At 44.5% G+C, this 26,780-nt stretch overlaps 1 protein-coding gene across 1 annotated transcript in view; it reads left to right on the top strand.

Moving 5' to 3' along the window:
- The window catches only part of LOC141172272 (cytoplasmic phosphatidylinositol transfer protein 1-like), a 199,627-nt gene that overhangs the window by 162,498 nt on the left and 10,349 nt on the right, over nt 1–26,780 (top strand). Inside the window, exons 6-8 of the mRNA XM_073656288.1 lie at nt 6,086–6,178; nt 7,864–8,019; nt 9,981–10,044. Coding sequence (XP_073512389.1) covers nt 6,086–6,178; nt 7,864–8,019; nt 9,981–10,044 — 313 coding nt within the window. The remainder of the gene's footprint in view (nt 1–6,085; nt 6,179–7,863; nt 8,020–9,980; nt 10,045–26,780) is intronic.

The raw sequence follows: 26,780 nt of genomic DNA, 5'->3' as shown, positions 1-26,780 counted from the left end.
CAAATTGCCTCTTTGAAAAGGAAGGGGACTTGAATTCCAGTGGCAGGGCCGGCTCCAGGTTTTCGTGGGCCCCGGGTGAAAGAGTCTCAGTGTGCCCCTTTAACACATTTCTGATGCACAGATATGGCGGAGAAATATAGGTATACAACACAGCGACCAGGCTGGCCCCTCATCCTTCACATATGCAAACATGCGCACACACACACGGTACGCAGACATGCACACACACATGGTATGCAGACATGTGCACACACGGTACGCAGACATGCACACTACTGTTGAGCCACCCCCATAGTATTCGGGTTCGGTTAGTTGAACACCGAGATGTTCGTGGAACTGTTCGTTGAACACCGTAGAACACTGTCGAACACCGTTAAAACCAATGGCAGGCAACTAAAATCACATAAAAAACACCTTCAAAGGTGTCCAAAAGCTGACAAACTGCTCAGAAGACACTTTCTTTAAAAAAGCCGGCCAGCAATTCAGCATCGGTACCCGACAATTTAGAACAGAAAGAATAGAGCATCACACATAGATTAGATAGATAGAAACATGTCAGTCACATATATAAGAAGTACAGTGACAGTGTTGATTACTGTACTTGTCATTTAGTGTTAAAATAAAGGATTTATTAAAAAAAACATTGGCGTGGGGTTCCCCTTAATTTTAGTCTCTAGCGGAGGTTAAGCAGACGGCTGGGGCAGATGTTTGAAGCCTGGGAAGGGGGTAATACCCATGGAGCTTCCCAGGCTACTAATATCAGCCCCCAGCTGAATACCTAGCCTTTACTAGCTATTAAAATGGGGGACCCCCCAAAAAAATGACATGGGGTCCCCCCTATTTTCATAGCTAGCAAAGGCAAGGCAGACAGTTGGGGGCTGATATTAATAGCCCAGGAAGGGTGCCATGAATATTGGCCCCCTCCCAGGCTAGAAACACCAGCCGTCAGCCGCCCCAGAAATGGCGCATCCATAGGATGTGCCAATTCTGGCACTTAGCCTCGCTCTTCCCACTGCCCTGTAGTGGTGGCAGTGGGGTAATAGGGCTGGGGTTGATGTCAGCTTATAATGCCAGCTGACATCAAGCCCAGGTTAGTAATGGAGAGGCGTCTCTAAGACACGGTACATAGACATGCACACACGTACGCAGTACAAAGACATGCATACACGCAGTACACAGACATACACACACAAACAATATGCAGACATGCACACACACACACAATACGCAGCCATGCACACACACATGGTACGCAGATATGTGCACACACACGGTACGCAGACATGAGCACACACACGCAGTACGCAAACATGCACACACTCAGTACGAAGACATACACATAAACAATACGCAAACATGCGCACACACGGTACGCAGACATGCGCACACACACGCAGTACGCAGACGTGCACACACACACAATACGCAGACATGCACACACACGATACGCAGACATGCGCACACACACGGTACGCAGACATGCGCACACACACGTTATGCAGACATGCACTCACATACACACATGCGCATGGTTCACAGATATGAACACAAATTCTTAAAAACACACATAAAACGGACATAAATATATATACACAGTCATACACACTGACATACACAGATATTTACATCATACATACACACACACACACACACTAGAAATATTTATAATATGGGGATTGCCTCACTCACCTGCCCCCGGTCCTGTCTCCAGTCAAACAGCTCCTCAGGTATGTGGCAATGCAGGGCCGCTGTCGTGTCACAGACATCATGGCCCTGCACCATCAGAGGGGCCCACTCGCTGTCGGGCCCTGGCTGCTCCCCCTCATCTGTACAGGGCCGCTGGCGTGTCATAGACTATGCCGTCGGGGCCCAGGCCGCTTCTCCGGCATCGGTGCAGGACCTCCGGCGGTGTTTGATTGCCGGCACTTCAGACATGGCCATGCGCAGTGCAGCTGTGTCTGGTAGTAATGACGCGGCAGGGATGACACACAAGCACAATTAAAGGTGCAGTGTTGCCCCTGCCGTGTCATTGCGCACGGCCATGTCTGGTGAAGTGCCGGAAATCAAGCAACGCCGGCAGTCCTGAACAGGTGCCGGGGAAGCGGCCTGGGCCCCGATGGCAAGTGGGCCCCTCTGTTGGTGCAGGGCCATGTCTATGACACGCCAGCGGCCCTGTACAGATGAGGGGGAGCAGCACGGGCCCAACAGCGAGTGGACCCCTCTGATGGTGCAGGGCCATGATGTCTGTGACACGACAGCGGCCCTGCACTTGCTGGATGCTGACGCCAGCCCTGTCCAGCGCCACCTATTGGAAGTAGCAATCCTAAAAGTCAATATCAACCCTTTAACTAGCCTTGCAGCATGATTTAGGATGAAAGCCAAACCTGAATCTCAATTTGCAGACACATGGTTCGGGATTTTTGCCCCTCCTCAGTGCAGAGCATGAGATTTGATTTGGCTGTGGAGTTACATTAGAAAACAAATTGCTCTTCTGTTAATACACCTTATTCTTACACACTTAATTTTTATAATGCCATTTACTGCTTCTGATCATCATCTGTTCTGCATCTTTAAATACCTGGAACATCCATATTATCATTCCGGTAAAGCAGTTCCTTAGTTGAAAACAATTGAATGGATAGAACCTCTGACCTCCCCGGTTATCTCTGAAGAAAACATAGCGATCAGCCATGAAATATTCATCTTATCAGTACCTTCTTTCCCTAATAGCAGCCCCCAGATGAGGGTCTGCCTGGCCACGATAGACATTAGAAGTTTTTACCTAGTGTTAAATGAAATCCATATTAATCAGACTCTGAGAAGATGATCTCTTAGACCTTTATTCTTTGTAATAATTTCACATTTCTCGCATTTGGAATACAATGAGGCGTCAGAGCCAAACCCTGGCATCATTTATCATGTATTTTGCTCTTGCATTTCATTGTGTATCACTGATCAACCGCATCGCTAATAACAAGGATCCACATTTATTCCAGAATATTTTGGCTTTGCAGATTTGAGCCGAGCTGGATTCTGTTCTATTGGAAGTGTTTGCGTTTTTGGAGGTTAATTGTTTTTCCTGGAAAAGTCTAAATTTGTATTGCAAATCAGAAAAGTACAAACGTCTTTCGTCATTTGCATCAATGTAAAAAGACACTAAACAAATACTTATACAAATCAAAGACATGCAAAGAACAAAGACATAGCTGGCAAAAGAATCGCTGGCAGCCTGCAATCAGGGCTGGAAATGGAGCCAGCAACATAAACTTGGAAGTATTATATCAGCAAATAAAATGAAAAGCTTTTGTAAAAAAAGTAAAAGCAGCGATGAAAAATGAGCTGTATGGTAAGAAAGTGCAGTGCAAATATAGAAATCTATAGAAAGGCTTCATTGTACGGCCCGAGAAAAGGGCGCATATTCCGGCCATGCACCACGTCTATCAAATGTCTGACAGCGAATAAGAAGCACATCACAAGAGATTACTCCCATCATGTATTCTCTGTAGCGCTCATCTGTCTTTTTCATTGTTGGATAATGTTTTTGCATCTCTCTCAATGTCTGACTAATAATGGATCTTATCATTGCAACATAACCATATATACGGTAATACGGAATGTTCCATTTCTTAAGGGAACACATCAGCCTTTTTTTATAAGACACTATGGTTTCAACACAGTAGCAACATGTGACTCTTATTTAAAGGGTCAATAACGACTTTTAGGATAGCTACTTCCTATAGGTGGCACTAGAGTTCTAGTCCTCATCCTCTCTTAAGAGGTAATTTGCATATCTTATATCTGGGACACAAATCTTTATACCAGGAAATGCACCGGTCATGTGACAATTACCGTCCCAGGCACAGATTGTCATTGGCATCCAGTCATCATCCAGCTTAGAGCATAATTGGCAGCAACTGTCCCATGAGCTGACAGTGAAAGATCGATCCAGGAGGATAAAAGAAGTAGATTTATCTGAAAACATATATTTTACAAAGTTACTTATTTATGTGTACTATTGATTTATGAAATAAAAATAAAAACAATGATTACTATCAAAAGGAAATGCATCAGTAGGATCCACCCTCCTAAGCCGCCTATTTGGACATGCAGGTCATAGGAAGCTGAATAAAGTGATACTTTGATATCTCAGATCCGATGTTTTATTCCAGAGAAATCCAAGTTTTTTCTTCTATGCAGATGTGCTGTTAAGATCTATGGGCCGGACATAGATCTCCCTGAGAATCAGCCTCCAGAGATTATTATAAATGAAAGGGGCGTTACCAGTGTGAGACATGTAGATCAGGAGAGCAGACTGTCAGTGATTACATGTCTCACACTGAATGAAAAGAGAGAATTCAGTGTTTGTGTTTTTTATGTCTCACACTGGTATCTTCCCCTTTCATTTAAAATAAGTCTTGGAGGCTGATTCTCAGGGAGATCTATGCCCGGCCCATAGATCTGAACAGCTCATTTACATATTAAGAAAAATGTGGATTTCTCTGGAATAAGACATCTGATCTCAGATATCCATGTCTAAGGAAGATCCAATTATAGGGACCGAAACTTCACATTATTACAGTTTTGTTTGGATCGCCTGACAATAAAATCTGAGACCTCATTTCCACTTTGTAGTGCCAAGTACCCTTTTCTTTGTTATCTCTTGGATGTGGATCCCTTATTGAACACCCGCATGAAACAGAAGGGCCATATATTTTTCACACCTATATATCCATGTAGGCGGATTAGGAGGATTAATCTCACAGATACCTTTAAATCAGTGCAAATATTTGCAATGATATCCAAATGGCACTTAATATGCTATGTATAAATTAAGGGACAAGAACGCCATGAATTTCCAATTTACTAGGGTAAATTAAACATGAATTATTAAAGGCATTCTCAGCTGTTAACTCCTGATATGCCAATCAGGCATGTCATAAGTGTGTGATCTGTGGTGTCCCAATAGTTATATACAGTGATCACGAGATATAGCTTTTCATTTTGGATTTTCATGGAGTAACCATACTTGCTCAGTCACACTCCATTATTGTGATTAGAGCCACCACATGACAGCTGTTTTCCTTTCTTTACATTTAATGGAGAAAAGGATAGTGATTTAAGTTTTTCAATTTGTTTTAATTTTTTTTTATTATTAACAATATGTGTTAGTCCCTGTAAAGGACTTAAGCTTAATCGTTTGATCGCTTACACTATATACATTGATACCGGAGTACCGTATATAGTGAAAATCATGGCCTCCTTTGCAACTCAGGCTATGGCAGGGCATCATAGGAGTACCAAGATGGTACCACAATGGGAGTCTTCAGCAGGCCCCTAACTGTCATTGTAACCCAAAGGTTGGGCTAAAGGGAACCAATGCGCACAGCCATTAGCTAGCGTTCTATCAAAAGACGCTGTCAGAGACTGACAGCCCCAGGAGCACAGAGACAGATGCTGGCTATGTGCTATAACCAGTATCATCCGTGTGGGAAGGGAGATCAGCTCCTGAGTCCCCTCACACGTGCACACCCCCTGATTCCCCTCACACTTGCAGACCCTCTGAGTCCCCTCACACTTGCAGACCCCATGAGTCCCCTCACACTTGCAGACCCCATGAATCCCCTCACACTTGCAGACCCCCTGAGTCCCCTCACACTTGCAGACTCCGAGTCCCCTCACACTTGCAGACACCATGAGTCCCTTCACACTTGCCGACCCCATGAGTCTCCTCACACTTGCAGACCCCATGAGGACCCTTTTCCAGGCCGTTACTGCAGAAAGGTGTTAATGATGTGTTATAAAACCTAGTTGTGATTAAGATTCTTCTCCACAAGAGAAATATTTCTTCTCATTAATTAAAATAAAATTTGATCTGTAATTTATTTGTCTGGGGTCTCTATAGTCCAGTGGTCTCCAACCCACGCATCTAGAGCTGTAATAGAACTACAACACTCAGCATTTTGGGAATGGTAGTTTCTCTATAGTTTACATATTTTTTCCAATGCAGAGGTGATTTAGTATAACACGTACAAGATCAACAACCGTACCATGACGAATGCCAACTGAAATAAAATTATTTTTTAAGGTATTTGGTGAAAAACCAACCCCAGAAGATGATGTGTGCTTTATCGACATAGCGGCTGACGATCTTCCAGAAGGTTATTACAAAAAATCTGAGGTGAGAGTGACACATATAAAATATTTCTATTACATTAATTATTGTTTTTTCCCTAATATTTTACCCAACCTTGCTTCACATGTACGATGAGTAATAACTGTATTAAAAGTCTCCTTCCTTGGAGCAACTAACCCAATTGTCAGGTATTGAAGTAATCTCAATCAGGACCAAGACATTGGGTGGGTAAGATAGGAGGGCATCTACGACATCACTGGGAGGGTCACAATTAAAGCTTTCACATTAGTTATTTATTGCCACCTGTAAAGCTGAACATTAGCCACCAGGGATTAGTTTGGTGATCTATTCTTAAAGGGGATTTGTCAGCATATTTTGTTATGTCACCTGAGAACGTTATGATGAACATACTGATTCGAGTGATATGTCACTTACTATGCTGTGTGTTGCTGCTTTAATAAAATAAGTGTAGGAAATAATCACTAGAGGACTAGGGGTCTCATGCCTCCTAGTCAACTGCTCTGTCTAATCACACCCCCACCACTGATTGGCAGCTTTCTGCCTATGCACTGTATACTCAGAAAGCTACCAATCAGTGGTGGGGGTGTGATTACACAGAGCTCAACATTCACAGAACTACTAGATCTGCAGCAGATAAAACTAATTTTATCAAAACTGCAGCAACCAGCCCAGTAAGTGACAAATCACTGAAAGCAGGGTCTGTACCTCTACATCATGCTCCTCTCAGTTGAAGTTGCAAAAACGTGCTGACAGATTCCCTTTAAACCCCATGTTGGCCAAAAATACTTATTCAACTGTTGATCATGATTCCACCACATAAAATTACATTATGCAAACAATTCTTTTGGTGCTAAGGAATTTGCACCGTTTAAGGGTATACAGAGCACAGGCCCAGGAAACTTATTTTATTCCTATGAAACAATGGGATCAAATACCCATTGCCACATCTTTCCTCTCCAAGAAAAGTGTGAACATGCATCCAACTCCCTCTCCACACATAAGGAAAAAGTAGACCATGGACACTCTTCCCTTTTGAGATAGATAGAAAAATCATCAATTCAGTTATTAAAGAAGCACTCCTCCTCCTCCCATCAAAGTTTGTATCCTCTTAATATATTGCAATCATCATACTATATAGCACTGTGTACTTACAATTGCTCATTTTGCCTTTCTACCCAGTAAATTCTTCTTTTTTCTCTGCTCCATGTAGAAACAGGAAGGCTCTTGTCGCTTTAGACTCATTCCGCTCTTAACTCCTGACCCAGTTGCTCCTTCCTCCCCCTGCCAGGGACTCTTGCAGTGACTTATGACTCATACAGGGAAAACTGAACTCCTGTTTCTACATTGAGCTCAGCAGGATTCAGCTAGTCAGTTTTTAATCATATGATGTCATAGATCTAATGGAAAAGTGAAGAATTAACTGGGTAGAAAGGCAAAATGAGCAATTGTAAGTACACAGTGCTATATAATATGATGATTGCAATATATTAAGAGGATAAAAACTTTGATGAGAGGGGGAGGAGTGCTTCTTTAACAAATATCATACTGTTAGTAAGATGGCACAGTGTTAGGAACCAGCACCCATAGAGGAGCCCTAATTCCAGCTTTGCTCTCACCACTAAATTCACAACAAGCAAAAATATAATGTGAAAATACAACTGGATATTCCCATTTTTAACAGCTTTGCATGCGGTGTAATCTTTCATTAGGACCTGAGAACTTTCCGTTCAGAGAAGACAGATCGAGGGCCATTACTGCAGGACTGGCATGAAACCACAAAGCCTATTATGTGCTCTTATAAATTAGTAGCAGCTAAATTTGAAGTGTATGGATTTCAGTCAAGAGTAGAAAGCTTCATTCATAAGGTAAGTGATTCCCTGCTGTGAAGTCAGCCCCCATGAATTAATATGATTACGGGTAACTTTAGAAAAATAGAATTCCTTATCTGGATAAATGATGAAAAAGATCAGAACTTATTTCTAAGTAACAAATCAAAAAAAGATTAATTCTGAGCTTTTAGATATTTTATGAGAACCAACGTCCATAGTCTGCAGTCAGGATAAGGCATAAATAGTGTGAGGATAGCACCTGGGTGCAAATGTGATGGCTACCATAGGGGTAGTTCACGAGAACCAAAATCTATAGTCTGCAGAATAGATGTATCATAAATGACAAGAAGATACCATCATGGTGCAAAAGTAGTAGTACTATTGGGGTATTTCATGAGAACCAAAATTTATAGTCTGAAGAATAGATGTGTCATAAATGGCAAGAAGATACCATCATGGTGCAAAAGTAGTGGCTACTATTGGGGTATTTCATGAGAACCAAAATTTATAGCCTGAAGAATAGATGTGTCATAAATGGCAAGAAGATACCATCATGGTGCAAAAGTAGTGGCTACTATTGGGGTATTTCATGAGAACCAAAATTTATAGCCTGAAGAATAGATGTGTCATAAATGGCAAGAAGATACCATCATGGTGCAAAAGTAGTGGCTACTATTGGGGTATTTCATGAGAACCAAAATTTATAGTTTGAAGAATAGATGTATCATAAATGGCAAGAAGATACCACCATGGGGCAAAAGTAGTGGCTACTGTTGGGGTATTTCATGAGAACCAAAATCTATAGTCTGAAGAATAGATGTATCATAAATGGCAAGAAGATACCATCATGGGGCAAAAGTAGTGGCTATTGTTGGGGTATTTCAGGAGAACCAAAATCTATAGTCTGAAGAATAGATGTATCATAAATGGCAAGAAGATACCATCATGGTAGTGGCAGTGATTTATATAGAAAGTGAGAGATCTACAAGAGACCTCGTATATCTAAGATCATCTGATCATATTGGGTCTCCAGGTTAGAGTCAAACTTTGCCACCCAGGACAACCAACAGATTGCACTATGGGTCGTTGCTTAGTAAAACTGCACCCCACCAAAGCCATATTGGGGGTGTTGCCTGGTGGTCCTGGGGGCAGGGTTTAAATGTCCCAAATTTTACAGAGTAACTGTTTCCAAGTATGTGATAACAGGGCAATTTATCCCTAGAGGGAAGTCCTTCACAGGCTCTTCCCACCCGATATGCTAGAGAGAGGTTGGCCTATAGATATAGAGGGGGATCCCCTCCAACTAAAGTATTATCACTTATAAAGGAAACAAAGAGGGAACACTAGATCAAAAGTAATTAATATATCAAAAAAGTTTCTTGTATCAAAATAATTTAAAATATGTTATAGTATAGATGCAGGACATAAACTTAGTACAAAAGGTTTTGAGAGACCTATGAGCTGGACTATTAGATTTTTTCCTTTATTTCCCTCTTCCCCTTTTAGGTCCGAAATAAAGGATCATATATAGTATAAGGAAGGTATAGAGAGTTTCCCTTTGATTTGTGTAGAAGGTATGTTGTAGTCAAAAGTGACCCTGTGGGTATAATTAGGGAAATATCATTGGAAAGGTATGTTACCTATAGACATTTGAGTGAAGTCCTAGGGTTGCTCACTTGTCACCTCCCACCCGATAGCAAGAGGGATGGATCTAACCAGGGTCAGGACAGAATTTGATGAGAAAGATGTGTCTCTTTTAGGGCAAAAAAATACATTAAAATCTCGCTCTGGGAAATCTATCAACCTCACCCAGGGCTAGCCACTTTTGGTCCTGGTTTATAAGAACCTCTTCTTATTTTGGCGAGGACATCTGTGAATTTGCAGCAATTATATCTGGAAAATATGGATAGTACCAGCAAATTCTGGATGTGAGACAACTGTGTGTTTAATAAAATGTGATCACATAATAGATAATTACTGCTTTTATTTGTTTTTAGAACATCAAAGATATTTTACTTGCAGGCCACAGACAAGCTGTGGCTTGGATGGATGAGTGGTATGGTAAGTACCTGACTTGGAATTGGATGCTTAGAGAAAACATGTCTTTGGTGTCGTACCAGGGTTACTTCTGTAAGGAAGTACAACAAAGATCAAAGGCAACCACTAAGTATTAAATAATCAAAACCTAAAAATGAATTCCCTGCCATTATATAATGTGAGTAATGTGAGACTGCTGCTCAATCTATAGCATAGTATATCATATGGTTCTGCACTGCACCAGATACTGATGGGGGGAATTGTTTTTTGGTGGAAACGTTGGAAGGCATGTCACTATTCATATACATCATATATGGATCCCACATGTTGTTATGTGCACATACCCGTAGGATGATCTGTGTGACTGCAGACTTATGAATAGTGTTGAGCCACCCCCGTAGTGTTCGAGTTCGGTTCGGTTCGTCGAACACCCGTGTGTTCGCCGAACTGTTCGTCGAACTGTTCGTCGAACACCTTCGAACACCGTTAAAACCAATGGCAGGCAAACAAAAACACATAGAAACACATAGAAAACACCTTCAAAGGTGTCCAAAAGCTGACAAACTGCTCAGAAGACACAACTAACACATGGAAAAGTGACAAGTACATATAGTCATGCGAAAAGAAAAGAGGTGGAGGAGTAAAAGGAGGGGGAGACACAGATATAGGCATGTCATGCCCTTCTAAAATCCAAAAAGTGAGAAGCCGAGACGGCCAGTCCGCTCCTGCCCGTGCCACCTCCGTGTCGCCGGGTTTGTGCCAGAGCCGCGGTGAACCCTGACGGCCAGCCCCCCTCTCCCAATACTGGTGCCTGTCCGCTGGTGGGTCGAGAGAGCCCCCCTGTGGTGGAGGCAGCTCTAAGCTTTTTAATTTAAATTGTCCCTCTAATTTGAATGAATACACTTTAAATCCATTTACAAGGATCTATTGGAGGGCAAGTCTCATGCCAGCAGCCGCGTAATTCCAGCTCCAGTAGCGTCCACTAAAGCTGCTGCAGTTAAAAAGCTTTTATAAGGATCGAGCTCGGCTGTCCACCGCAAGGCATCCTAGTGCCAGTCCCAGCCCCTATGCCTTGGGGTGCCTCCTGATGCTCTTCACTAAGTATCCCGTGGTCCCGAAGCATTTCCTTTGAAAAAATTAAGTGTCCAAACTACAGGTGGTGTAGCTTGCTTAACAGCCAGGATAATCCGCTGACTAGCAGACACTGCTACTAGGCACAAAGTATTTCCTGGGCTAGATGCAGTTAAAAATTTGTAAGTAGATACTCTGGTTGGATGCTGAGAAAGCATTCCATAGAGTCTCCTGGCACGCCATATATGATTCTCTTAAAAAGCTTGGGGTAGGGGTCTAGGGGACCCTTTTATAGCCAAAATCATGGCCCTGTATCACAATACGTCACCTAGGCTGAAGATAAATGGAACTGTAGCACCGAGGGCTCGGTTGCTACAGACGTATTGCACCTCACCCAGAGGTGTGATATCTCACTCTCAGATAAGGATGGAGTGTGGATCAGGACCCGACACCTGCATGCATTACACCACATTGCCGTGGGGCAGGGCGACCAATATGCCCCTGAGATGGGCACGACAGTCCCTTTCCCTGGCTGGAGTGGGGGGAGGGAACACTGAGGAAGGGGAACCCTGCAGTGCAGGAGCAGGGAGGAAGCAGTTCCTGGGTGCATTGAGAAGGGAGTATAAAAGGTGGGCACCATCTTAGTTCAGTGCAGAGAAGTCTGAGCAGAAGTGGCAGGGAGCAGGGGCTCTGCATGAGCTCTGCTCCGGAGGCGGGCCTAGTAACAGAGGCCCAGGCCTGCAAGAGGGAGAAGGAAGGAAGAGGAGCGGAGAAGGCTCCAGGAACGAGGAATGAAGGGATCCCAGGGGTGCGGACGGGCGAGTCGCCACCGCACGCCCGAATCCACCTGCGTGGAGGGGTCAGTCCAAAGGGGGAGACCGGTCCCCGAACTAGTGGAGGCAGGAAACAACCCTCAGCTAGAAACCGGAGGCTCTGACATTTTATGTGGCGCAGCCCCTTGCTCCACCCGCTAGGAAGGCACCACATAGGGTCAGGGAAACTGGCGCCAAGTTTACCAAGAGGAGGCCCGAGGCAGCCGGACAGAAGTGTTGGTAAGAAAGGCCAGACAAAGGACACACAAAGGGGGTCCTGTGAAGCGCTCCAAAGTTATCTGGGAGTTGTCTGAGCCCCTCACCTGGTGAGCACAGTACGACGTGGGCAGCCGTTACCTGCAGACGTGGTCTGGATAATAAGAACTGTGAGTAAAGGCCCTGAACTGCATCACTGACTCCGTGTCGTTACTGCTGTTGCCCTGCACCATCACCCCCATCCTCCGCATACACTGCCCTGAGGCTATACTCCTCCCGTGGGGAGTTATGCTACGCTCTGCTGCACCCACAACACCAGCCTTAGCGGTCTGCCCTGTAGCGGCGGTTCACTCTGACCGCAATCCACGGGTGGCGTAGTCGGACATTTAAACATCAAAACCACATAAATAGTTCCGCCACTGGTTTGACCGCCCTGAGCCACGGAACCGGATCGCCGCCACGAAGACTACAACCACCAGCATCCACCAAAAAGGGTCCGGCTCCGGGTGTCCCAAGGCCCAGGGGGTGCGTCAGAACATTTTCATCACCTTTCACAATCACCAATGGGACAAGGCAGGGATGTCCTCTGTCCCCTCTCTTATACATCCTAGTGACGGAGCACCTGCTCTCATCAATTCGCCATAACCCCAATATTAGGTGGATTGAGGTGGGAGGCACCGAGTACAAGTGCTCTCTATTTGCTGATGATGTCCTAGTATATATCACTCAATCACATATATCCATCCCTGCTGTTATGGCTGAAATAGATCACTTTGTTACATGGTAAAATTTAAAAATCAATGCAGCGAAGTCTGAGGCCCTCGATGTCTCCCTCCCTAAATCCATATAGGATTCCATCCAGTCCAACTTTCCCTTTGCCTGGCCCTCACAGGGTATCAAATACTTAGGAATTCCTATTCATAGAGACCTCTCCCATCTATGTTATCTTAATTTTGGGCCCTTTATTGAACAATTCCATACAGACCACGGTTGGCAAGTTAGAACTGTAAGATTCACTACGTGAACCACTGGTGTTTTGTGGAAAAGCACATGTACACCGCGTTCCAAATTATTATGCAAAAAGTGTTTAGGAGTGATAAGGGAAGAATTTGTTTGTCAGTTAAACTCATTGATGGTGATGTGTGTCAGGGCTCTTTATATCACTGTAAGCAATTGCAGACACCTGTGCTAATTAGTTTGGCAGGTGTGTCCAATGAAAGGCAAGACTACTTAAGAAGGCTCTCTCACATTATTAAGCAGCCTACATTTTCTGCCAAAATGGGAAAGAAAAAGGATGTGTCGGCTGCTGAGAAGCAACAAATTGTGGAGTGTTTAGGTCAAGGCATGACTACAATCAACATTGTGCGATGATCAGGATGAAGTGTCTTGGCAATCAAGAAGTATGTAGCTGATTCACAGTACACACGTGTGCGTGCTGATAAGGGCAAATTGAGGACTCTTTCCTACAGGCAATTACGTCAGGTTGAAAGAGCAGCGGCAAAAAAGCCTTGTCATAGCAGCAGACAAGTTTTTGAAGCTGCTTGTGCCTCCAACGTCCCCCGAACAACAAGATGCAGGGTCCTTCAGAGATTTGCAGCTGTGCATACGCCATCCTGTCGACCTCCTCTATCCACTTCACACAAGCAGAAACGGCTCCAGTGGGCCAAACATTACATGAAGACTGATTTCAAAACTGTTTTGTTCACGGATGAGTGCCTTGCAGCGCTCGATGGTCCAGATGAATGGAGTGGAGGATGGCTGGTTGATGGACACCCCACGCAAACACGGCTACAGCGCCAACAAGGAGGAGGTGGAGTAATGTTTTGGGCTGGAATCATGGGGAGAGAGATTGTCGGCCCCTTTAGGATCCCTGAAGGCGCTAAAGATGAACTCCATAATGTATGTGGATTTTCTCAAACAGCACTTCCTGCCATGGTTCAAGAAGAAGAACCGTGTATTTCACAGCAAGATCATTTTTCTGCATGATAATGCACCATCTCATGCTGCACATAAAACATCTGCATCTCTGGCTGATATGGGCATAAAAGGGGACAAACTTATGGTGTGACCCCCATGCTCCCCTGACCTCTACCCCATTCAGAACCTTTGGAGCATCATTAAAAGGAGTGTCTATGATGGCGGGAGGCAGTTCACATCTAAGCAACAGCTCTGGGAGGGTATTCTGTCCTCATGCAAAACAATTGAAGCAGAAACCATCCAAAACCTGACAAATTCAATGGACGAGAGAGTTCAGAAGCTCCTTTCGAACAAGGGGTCCTATGTGAAAATGTAACATCACCTAGAATAAAGTTTTGAGTTGAAAACTGTTTGATTTCAGTTTCTAACAACCTGCTAATGCTTATAATTTCAAAAATGACCATTTTTTTGGTCTTTATTAAAATGAAAAGGTTGATCGAAAAGTTTGGGGGATCTAAGAGTGTGGCAACCCAGTAGTCATGATTACTTCGAATTCTGACAATATGAGGGTCATGCTGCAGGTAGTGCAGCAAGAAGGCACTTATGTGTCTTGCGCATCTCGGAGCCCCAAAATTATTTTCCGGGCTAGATGCAGCTAAAAATTATTTTTAATTTTAAATCTGGTGAAGCTTATTATAGATGGCCTAATAGGATCAGTGCTGCACACTGCTACAAAGCCCAAATTATTTTCCAGTCAAGATACAGATAAACATGATTAGTAATTTGAAAGCTTAAAACGGTTGGTAGGGTGATTTTAACCAATCATCAAGCTTTTACTCTCCCCAGGATGACACAGGGGTAGAAAAGTCGTTTCGGATCCATGATTTGTTCATCTTTATGAACGTGAGTCTGTCTACATTATCAGTGGAGAGCCGCGTGCGCTTATCTGTCAGCACACCACCAGCAGCGCTGAACACACGTTCAGACAGAACGCTGGCTGCGGGGCATGACAAGATCTCCAAGGCGTAAGTGGCTAGCTCCGGCCATTTATCCAGATTGGAAGCCCAAAAAGAGCAAGGGTCCAGTGACACAGTCGTGGCTTCAATGTTTACTTGGAGATACTCCTGTACCATCGTCTCTAGGCGTTGACTATGTGTCAGACTTCTTGTCTCCTGTGGCCTTGCAAAGGATGGGCTAAAAAAGTGGTGAAATGATTCCGCAAAATTGATGTTACCAGCAGATACTGTGGTTCTGTTACGGTTTGAGTGCTGAACACTTGACGGTCCCACGGTTGGCAAGTTGGAACTGTGAGATTCACTACGTGCACCACTGGTATTTTGTGGAAAAGCACATGTAAGATTCTGCAACAGTCTCTGCTGATACTCCTGCATGCGTGCATCCCTTTCTATGGCAGGAATAATTTCTGCAAATTTACTTTTGTACCGGGGATCTAACAGTGTGGCAACCCAGTAGTCAGGATTATTTCTAATTCTCACAATTCGAGGGTCATGTTGCAGGTAGTGCAGCAAGAAGGCACTCATGTGTGTTGCGCATCCAGGAGCACCAAGTCCCTGTTGTGTTGGTGGCGAGGTAACAATCATGCTTCCTTCCTCTGTCCTCTCCCCCCAACCTCGCACAACAGAAATGTGATCAAGGTCTCCCTCATCTGATGAGTCTTCCATCAGTTCGTCCTCCACTTCTTCCTGGGCTCCTGCACCTTCCTCACTAGTTTGGCTGCTACCATGCGCCCTGGTAAAATCATCTCCCCCACCCTCACATGCCTGCCGCCCTGGTGCTGCCGACCGTCTGGACTTTGCAGATGTTAGCCCTTCCGCATACAACTCCTCCTCCTCTACTTCCTCCACCTCCTCTTGTGCCACCACCTGACTCCGAATTCTGTTTAACATGTGCTCCAGCATGTAAATCACCGGAATAGTCATGCTGATAATAGCATCGTCAGCACTAAACATCTTCGTCGCCATTTCAAAACTGTGCAGAAGGGTGCATAGGTCCCTGATCTGAGACCACTCCTCCAGCGTGATTTGCCCCACCTCTGAATCTCGTTGGCCCAGGCTATACGTCAGAACGTATTGCACCAGGGCTTGTCGGTGCTGCCACAGTCGCTGCAACATGTGCAGAGTTGAATTCCACCGGGTAGGCACATCGCATTTTAGCCGGTGAAGTGGCAGGCCCAACGACTTCTGTAGAGATGTAAGTCGCTGAGCTGCGGGATGCGAATGGCGGAAGTGAGCACACAGCGACCGTGCCCTCTGCAGAAGGCCATCTAGTCTGGGATAGTGGGCTAAAAATTGCTGGACAACCAGGTTCAACACGTGAGCCATACAAGGCACGTGTGTGACATTGCCCCGGCGAAGGGCCGCACCCAGGTTTGCAGCATTGTCGCACACGGCCTTCCCTGGTTTCAGGTCCAGTGGAGACAACCATTCATGAAATTGGTTCTCCAGAGCTGACCACAACTCCTCAGCTGTGTGACTCACATTTCCCAGACATTTCAATGTAAAAACCGCCTGATGACGTTGAGCCCTACTGCCAGCATAGTAAGGAGGTGTGCAGGATCCCTTCTGCGCAGTTAGAAAGCTTGTGGCATGACCAGACAGGCTTTGGGTGCAGGTGGAAGACCGAGAGGAGGTTGAGGAGGCAGAAGCAGTGGAGGAAAAATGACATAAAGAGGATTGACGCACAACTCGTGGGGACGGCAAGACTTGGACAGCAGCCCCTTGTCCTGCTGTCACCATAGTTACCCAGTGCCCAGTCAGCGACATGTAACGCCCCTGTCCATGCCTACTCGTCCAAGTGTCTGTGGTGAAATGCACCCTGTCACACACAGAGTTTCTCAAAGAAGCGGTGATGTTGTGTGCGACATGCTGGTGGAGCGCAGGCACACCTTTCTTTGAGAAGTAGTGCCGACTGGGCATCTGGTACTGGGGCACTGCGACGGACATAAGGTCTCGAAAATCCTCTGTGTCCACCAGGCGGAAAGGCAGCATTTCTGTAGCCAAGAGCTTGCAGATGGTGAAATTCAACCTCTTAGCTTTCTCATGGCTAGGAGGAAATGGTCTTTTACTTGTCCACATCTGAGGGACCGAGGGCTGGCTATTGTGCTTAGACGGGGTTGATAAGGGTGTCCCCGGCAAACTGCCGGTCTGTGAGGAAGATGCAGGCGGACATGTTAGGTTGCCTTGATCCAAAGGTGGTGCTATCGATGTCGGACAGCGCTCAAGACCAGCTGGTGTTACCACCTCCAAAGAAAATGATGACCTGCCAATCACGCTGGCTGTTGCGGGTAAAGAGGTGGCAGGTCTGCGCCCCAAAACAGGTGTGACTGCTGTCCCCCCAGTCACAGAGGATGAAGAGGCCGCGGATGCACAAGATATGGCAGACGGTGGTTGGCCCGGCCGGCTAGACCGCATTGTAGCACACTGAGCTTCCCACTGCAACTTATGCTTCATGTCCATGTGCCGGTTCATGCATGAAGTACTCAAACTATGTATTTTTTGGCCTCTACTTAGCTTTTGCTGACAAATGTTACAGATAACACGAGTTGGGTCATCTTTATCGATCTGAAAAAATGCCCAGGCTATGCAAGGCTTAGCACCCATGCGACCTGAAGAGCCACCACGACTTGTGGTGAGAGGCAGAGTTGTGTTTGAGGATGCAGTTGTTGACGTGCTTCCAGTACTACGTCTCTGTCCAGGAAGGCGCAACCTGACCTCGTCGTCACTAGCATCTTCCTCCACCTCCTCTGCTGACCTCATCTCTTGGCTGACTGTGGGTTGACAGTAAGTGGGATCTCCGACCTCATCATCATCACCCTGTGCGTTATCACACCCGTCGTCCTCAGAGCCAACCTGTTCCTGCCCTGACAAAAAACTAAAGTTGTCGCTCCAATCAGGTATTTGAGTCTTATCATCGTCTTCCTCATTGTCTCCACCAACAGGAGTTACAGTTTGGGAATGAGGGTCTACATTATGGTCAGAACCTTCTGCGTCTGGTCCTGGATCCGACTCATAAAGATTCTGGACATCAGTGCAGATCATTTCCTCGTCTGGATTCACAGAAGCGCTGGAGTCGACCTCTGATTCCCAGGCTATAGTATGAGTAAACAGCTCTGCAGACTCAACCATCTGTTCTACCTCATACTCAGACGGGCAGCTGGAGATTTGGGAGCTGTGAGGAAGCAAGTGCGATTTGGGTGACACCTTTGAGGACTGGAGTATTTGTGATGTTGAAGTTGATGTGGAGGAGAGCCCACTTAAAGGAGCACTTGATATCCGTTGAAGCACCTGCTGTTTTTGTGCCTCATCTGGAATTTGTAGCGATTGGCGTGGCCGTAAGAAAGGGATCTTATCACATTGTCCGCTAAAAGAAGTAGACATTTTAGTTTGGCTGGAAGATGGTCTTTCTTCTGCACCTACCCCACGGACACAACCTTTTTTCCCCTTCCCAACACGCCTATTCCCCTTTCCACCAGCAGCAGGCCTTTTTCCACTCATTTTGGTGGTTAACTAATTCACAACTCTGGAGTTGTTTGCACAAAAAAACAATGGATGGTAACCGAGCAGAGCTGAGTGGCCAAACTGTGGTATTAGGCCAAAACTATTGGCTGGGTTAGATGCAGAAGAAAATTATTTTTAATTTGCAACCTGATGGAGGTCAGTATAGATGGACTAATAGACCAAGTCCCACACACCGCTAGAAGCCCAAATATTTTTTCAGAGCTAGATGCAGAAAAAAATTATATTCAATTTGCAACCTGCTGGACGTCAGTATAGAAGGACTAATAGAACAAGTCCCACACACTGCTAGAAGCCCAAATATTTTTTCAGAGCTAAATGAAGAAAAAAATTATTTTTAATTTGCAACCTGATGGAGGTCAGTATAGATGGACTAATAGACCAAGTCCCACACACTGCTAGAAGCCCAAATATTTTTTCAGAGCTAGATGCAGAAAAAAATTATTTTTAATTTGCAACCTGATGGAGGTCAGTATAGATGGACTAATAGACCAAGTCCCACACACCGCTAGAAGCCCAAATATTTTTTCAGAGCTAGATGCAGAAATTTTTTTTATTCAATTTGCAACCTGATGGAGGTCAGTATAGATGGACTAATAGACCAAGTCCCACACACTGCTAGAAGCCCAAATATTTTTTCAGAGCTAGATGCAGAAAAAAATTATTTTTAATTTGCAACCTGATGGAGGTCAGTATAGATGGACTAATAGACCAAGTCCCACACACTGCTAGAAGCCCAAATATTTTTTCAGAGCTAGATGCAGAAAAAAATTATTTTTAATTTGCAACCTGATGGAGGTCAGTATAGATGGACTAATAGAACAAGTCCCACACGCTGCTAGAAGCCCAAATATTTTTTCAGAGATAAATGAAGAAAAAAATTATTTTTAATTTGCAACCTGATGGAGGTCAGTATAGATGGACTAATAGACCAAGTCCCACACACTGCTAGAAGCCCAAATATTTTTTCAGAGCTAGATGCAGAAAAAAATTATTTTTAATTTGCAACCTGATGGAGGTCAGTATAGATGGACTAATAGACCAAGTCCCACACACCGCTAGAAGCCCAAATATTTTTTCAGAGCTAGATGCAGAAAAAAATTATATTCAATTTGCAACCTGCTGGACGTCAGTATAGAAGGACTAATAGAACAAGTCCCACACACTGCTAGAAGCCCAAATATTTTTTCAGAGCTAAATGAAGAAAAAAATTATTTTTAATTTGCAACCTGATGGAGGTCAGTATAGATGGACTAATAGACCAAGTCCCACACACTGCTAGAAGCCCAAATATTTTTTCAGAGCTAGATGCAGAAAAAAATTATTTTTAATTTGCAACCTGATGGAGGTCAGTATAGATGGACTAATAGACCAAGTCCCACACACCGCTAGAAGCCCAAATATTTTTTCAGAGCTAGATGCAGAAATTTTTTTTATTCAATTTGCAACCTGATGGAGGTCAGTATAGATGGACTAATAGACCAAGTCCCACACACTGCTAGAAGCCCAAATATTTTTTCAGAGCTAGATGCAGAAAAAAATTATTTTTAATTTGCAACCTGATGGAGGTCAGTATAGATGGACTAATAGACCAAGTCCCACACACTGCTAGAAGCCCAAATATTTTTTCAGAGCTAGATGCAGAAAAAAATTATTTTTAATTTGCAACCTGATGGAGGTCAGTATAGATGGACTAATAGAACAAGTCCCACACGCTGCTAGAAGCCCAAATATTTTTTCAGAGATAAATGAAGAAAAAAATTATTTTTAATTTGCAACCTGATGGAGGTCAGTATAGATGGACTAATAGACCAAGTCCCACACACTGCTAGAAGCCCAAATATTTTTTCAGAGCTAGATGCAGAAAAAAATTATTTTTAATTTGCAACCTGATGGAGGTCAGTATAGATGGACTAATAGACCAAGTCCCACACACCGCTAGAAGCCCAAATATTTTTTCAGAGCTAGATGCAGAAAAAAATTATATTCAATTTGCAACCTGCTGGAGGTCAGTATAGAAGGACTAATAGAACAAGTCCCACACACTGCTAGAAGCCCAAATATTTTTTCAGAGCTAAATGAAGAAAAAAATTATTTTTAATTTGCAACCTGATGGAGGTCAGTATAGATGGACTAATAGACCAAGTCCCACAAACTGCTAGAAGCCCAAATATTTTTTCAGAGCTAGATGCAGAAAAAAATTATATTCAGTTTGCAACCTGATGGAGGTCAGTATAGATGGACTAATAGAATGATGCTATGCCCAAAAGATTTTACTTCACTAGGTGCAGTAAAAAAATTGGTATTCTATACACAGGTGGTATATCTTGCAACACAGATAGGCTACTCCACTGACTAACACACTCTGCAATAGGCCAAAAAGGATTAGCTTTGCTAGATTCAGCCAAATGCTGTGAAAAAAACTTGCACAGCACTGGCACAGACCTGCCTGGCAAAAACTGATAGGAACTCATGTAACCTAGTCCTGAAAAGGACTGCAATTACAATTAGTCTTTACTCCCACAATCTATCTATTTAAGAGCACAGACCTCCCTGATAAAAGTCATAGGAAATGCTGAAACCTAGTCCTTAAAAGGACTGCAATCACAACTATTCCCTACTCCCAAGCTATCTGTATATTTGTGCGAAAATTGGCTTGAAATTAACAAGGTATAGCGCACACAGCAACAGCGGTGCCGTCTAACACGCAGCTGCAGCAGTGAGAAAATGGTGGCGACGGGGAAAATGGCTTGGTCTTATAGGGCAAGGACATGTGACATACACTGCCAATCACACATGCCCTTGCTTGTGTGAAAAAAAGCACTTCGCTCCGTGTGTGCGCTGCTGATAGGCTGACAGATTGCACCTCCCCACTGTAAATGCGGGAAAGAGAAAAAAAAATGGAGATCTTCATTGTTCCTGCAGAGATCCATCCCCTGCCCCTCCCCCCGCCCCGCTGTACACTCAAACTGCGTATTAACATTAATTTTCATCATTACTGAGAAAAAATCCAGTTATGATTTTGGTGCACGAACAGTTATCGAACATAACCTCGAACAGCCGAATTTTTCTCAAATTGTTCGTGTTCGCCGACCGGCTCGAACACCGCCCAAAACAGCTCGAATTTGAGATTGGCGAACAGTTCGAGTAGAACAACGCTCATCTCTACTTATGAATCCCCCCAGCGCATTTGTAAAAGTCAGTCAGTTTTTTTGGTACATGAAAAATCACTGAAGTCTGATTGAGCCCTTATTGTGAAAAAAGTAGATTCTAGAGACAAGAATTAGCTCCGAAATCTGGAACTGATATCTTATAAGGTGGATTTGTCACCAGATTTCATAATACAAACTGTATATATTATTCCAGCAATTGGCAGACTTATAAAATGCTCCGGTCAGCCATTCTGACATGGGTTTTAAAAATCATCACTATATCAGCCTCATCAGGTCTAAGAGCTCTATGACACACTGATGGCACACTGATCCAAAGCACTGATGGCACACTAATGACACACTGATGGTACACTGATGGCACACTGATAACACACTGATGACACACTGATGGCACACTGATGGTTCACTGATGGCACACTGATAACACACTGATGACACACTGATAACACACTGATGACACAATAATGCCACACTGATGGCACACTGATGGTACACTAATGCCACACTGATGGCACACTAATGCCACACTGATGGCACACTGATAATACACTGATGGCACACTGATGACACACTGATAACACACTGATGGCACACTGATGACACACTAATGCCACACTGATGGCACACTGATGACACACTGATGGCTCATTGATGGCACACTGATGACACACTGATGGCACACTGATAATACACTGATGGCACACTGATGACACACTGATAACATACTGATGGCACACTGATGACACACTAATGCCACACTGATGGCACACTGATGGTACACTAATGCCACACTGATAACACACTGATGACACACTGATGACACACTAATGCCACACTGATGGCACACTGATGGTACACTAATGCCACACTGATGGCACACTAATGCCACACTGATGGCACACTGATAATACACTGATGGCACACTGATAACACACTGATGACACACTGATGGCACACTGATGGTACACTGATGGCACACTGATAACACACTGATGACACACTGATGACACACTAATGCCACACTGATGGCACACTGATGGTACACTAATGCCACACTGATGACACACTAATGCCACACTGATGACACACTGATGCCACACTAATGACACACTGATGGCACACTAATGACACACTGATGACACACTGATGACACACTGATGGCACACTGATGACACACTGATGACACACTAATGCCACACTGATAGTACACTAATGCCACACTGATGGCACACTGATAACACACTGATGCCACACTGATGGTACACTAATGCCACACTAATTGCACACTGATGACACACTGATGCCACACTGATGGGACACTGATGCCACACTGATGGTACACTAATGCCACACTAATGGCACACTGATGGCTCACTGATGACACACTGATGGGACACTGATGCCAGACTGATGACACACTAATGCCACACTGATGACACACTGATGGCTCACTGATAACACACTGATGACACACTGATGGCTCACTGATAACAAACTGATGACACACTGATGGTACACTAATGGCACACTGATGACACACTGATGGCTCACTGATAACACACTGATGGTACACTAATGGTACACTGATGGTACACTAATGGCACACTGATGGCACACTGATGGTTCACTATTGGCACACTAATGGCACACTGATGGCAAACTGATCCAAAGCACTAATGGTACACTGATGGTACACTAATGACACACTGATGGCACACTGATGGTACACTAATGGCACACTGATGGCACACTGATCCAAAGCACTAATGGCACACTGATGGCACATTGATGACACACTGATATCACACTGATGGCACACTGATGACACACTGATGGCACACTGATGGTACACTAATGGCACACTGATGGCACACTGATGGTACACTGATGGCACACTGATGACACACTAATGGCACACTGATAGCACACTGATAATACACTGATGACACACTGATGGCTCACTGATAACACACTGATGGCACACTGATGGTACACAAATGGCACACTGATGGCACACTGATGGTACACTAATGCCACACTGATGGTACACTAATGCCACACTGATGGCACACTGATGACACACTAATGCCACACTGATGACACACTGGCTCACTGATAACACACTGATGACACACTGATGGTTCACTAATGGTTAACTGATGACACACTGATGGTACACTAATGGCACACTGATGGCACACTGATGACAAACTGATGGCTCACTGATAACACACTAATGCCATACTGATGGCACACTAATGGCACACTGATGACAAACTGATGGCTCACTGATAACACACAGATGGTTCACTAATGGTTAACTGATGACACACTAATGCCACACTGATGGTACACTAATGCCACACTGATGGTACCATGATGCCACACTGATGACACACTAATGCCACACTGATGACACACTGATGGCTCACTGATAACACACTGATGGTACAATAATGGTACACTGATGGCACACTGATCCAAAGCACTAATGACACACTGATGGTACACTAATGGCACACTGATGGCTCACTGATAACACACTGATGGTACACTAATGGTACACTGATGGCACACTGATCCAAAGCACTAATGACACACTGATGGCACACTGATAACACACTGATGGCACACTGATGACACACTGATGGCACACTGATGGCACACTGATGGTACAGTAATGGCACACTGATGGCACACTGATGGTACACTGATGACACACTGATGACACACTGATGGCACACTGATGACACACTGATGGCACACTGACGGTTTACTATTGGCACACTAATGACACACTGATGGTACACTAATGGCACATTGATGGCACACTGATGGCTCACTGATTACACACTGATGGCACACTGATCCAAAGCACTAATGGCACACTGATGGTACACTAATGGTACACTGATGGCACACTGATAACACACTGTTGGCACACTGATGGTACACTAATGGCACACTGATGGCACACTAATGGCACACTTATGGCACACTGATGGTACACTGATGGCACACTGATACCACACTGATGGCACACTGATCCAAAGCACTAATGGCACACTGATGGCACACTAATGGCACACTGATGGTACACTGATGGCACACTGATCCAAAGCACTAATGGCACACTGATGGCACACCGATGGTACACTGACGGCACACTGATGGCACACTGATGACAAACTGATGGCTCACTGATAACACACTAATGCCATACTGATGGCACACTAATGGCACATTGATGGCACACTGATGACACACTAATGCCACACTGATGGCACACTAATGCCACACTGATAACACACTGATGGCTCACTATTGGCACAGCAATGACACACTGATGGCACACTAAGGCCACACTGATGGCACACTGATGCCACACTGATGACACACTAATGCCACACTGATGACACACTAATGGCTCACTGATAACACACAGATGGTTCACTAATGGTTAACTGATGACAAACTAATGCCACACTGATGGTACACTAATGGCACACTGATGACACACTGATGGCTCACTGATAACACATTGATGGTACACTGATGGTACACTAATGGCACACTGATGGCACACTGTTGTTTCACTATTGGCACACTAATGACACACTGATGGCACACTAATGGTGCACTGATGGCACACTGATGACACACTGATGGTACACTAATGGCACACTGATGGCACACTGATGGTACACTAATGGCACACTGATGGCTCACTGATTACACACTGATGGCACACTGATCCAAAGCACTAATGACACACTGATGGTACACTAATGGCACACTGATGGCACACTGATAACACACTGATGGCACACTGATGACACACTGATGGCACACTGATGACAAACTGATGGCACACTGATGGTTCACTATTGGCACACTAATGACACACTGATGGTACACTAATGGCACACTGATGGCACACTTATGGCTCACTGATTACACACTGATGGCACACTGATCCAAAGCACTAATAGCACACTGATGGTACACTAATGGTACACTGATGATACACTGATAACACACTGATTGTACACTAATGGCACACTGATGGCACACTGATGGTACACTGATGGCACACTGATCCAAAGCACTAATGGCACACTGATGGCACACTAGTTGCACACTGATGGTACACTGATAACACACTGATCCAAAGCACTAATGGCACACTGATGACACACTGATGGTTCACTGATGGCACACTGATAACACACTGATGGCACACTGATGACACACTGATGGTACACTGATGGCACACTGATAACACACTGATTACACACTGATGGCACACTGATCCAAAGCACTAATAGCACACTGATGGTACACTAATGGTACACTGATGACACACTGATAACACACTGATTGTACACTAATGGCACACTGATGGCACACTGATGGTACACTGATGGCACACTGATCCAAAGCACTAATGGCACACTGATGGCACACTAATGCCACACTGATAACACACTGATGGCTCACTATTGGCACAGCAATGACACACTGATGGCACACTGATGGTACACTAAGGCCACACTGATGGCACACTGATGCCACACTGATGACACACTAATGCCACACTGATGACACACTAATGGCTCACTGATAACACACAGATGGTTCACTAATGGTTAACTGATGACAAACTAATGCCACACTGATGGTACACTAATGGCACACTGATGACACACTGATGGCTCACTGATAACACACTGATGGTACACTGATGGTACACTAATGGCACACTGATGGCACACTGTTGTTTCACTATTGGCACACTAATGACACACTGATGGCACACTAATGGTGCACTGATGGCACACTGATGACACACTGATGGTACACTAATGGCACACTGATGGCACACTGATGGTACACTAATGGCACACTGATGGCACACTGATGGCTCACTGATTACACACTGATGGCACACTGATCCAAAGCACTAATGACACACTGATGGTACACTAATGGCACACTGATGGCACACTGATAACACACTGATGGCACACTGATGA

The sequence above is a fragment of the Phyllobates terribilis genome, unplaced genomic scaffold (genome assembly GCF_046119375.1).
Source record: "Phyllobates terribilis strain yellow unplaced genomic scaffold, ASM4611937v1 Scaffold_12__6_contigs__length_324123572, whole genome shotgun sequence".
Lineage (NCBI taxonomy): Eukaryota > Metazoa > Chordata > Amphibia > Anura > Dendrobatidae > Phyllobates > Phyllobates terribilis.
The sequence above is the reverse complement of the archived record's forward strand: the minus strand, read 5'-3'. Positions and strand labels throughout refer to the sequence as shown.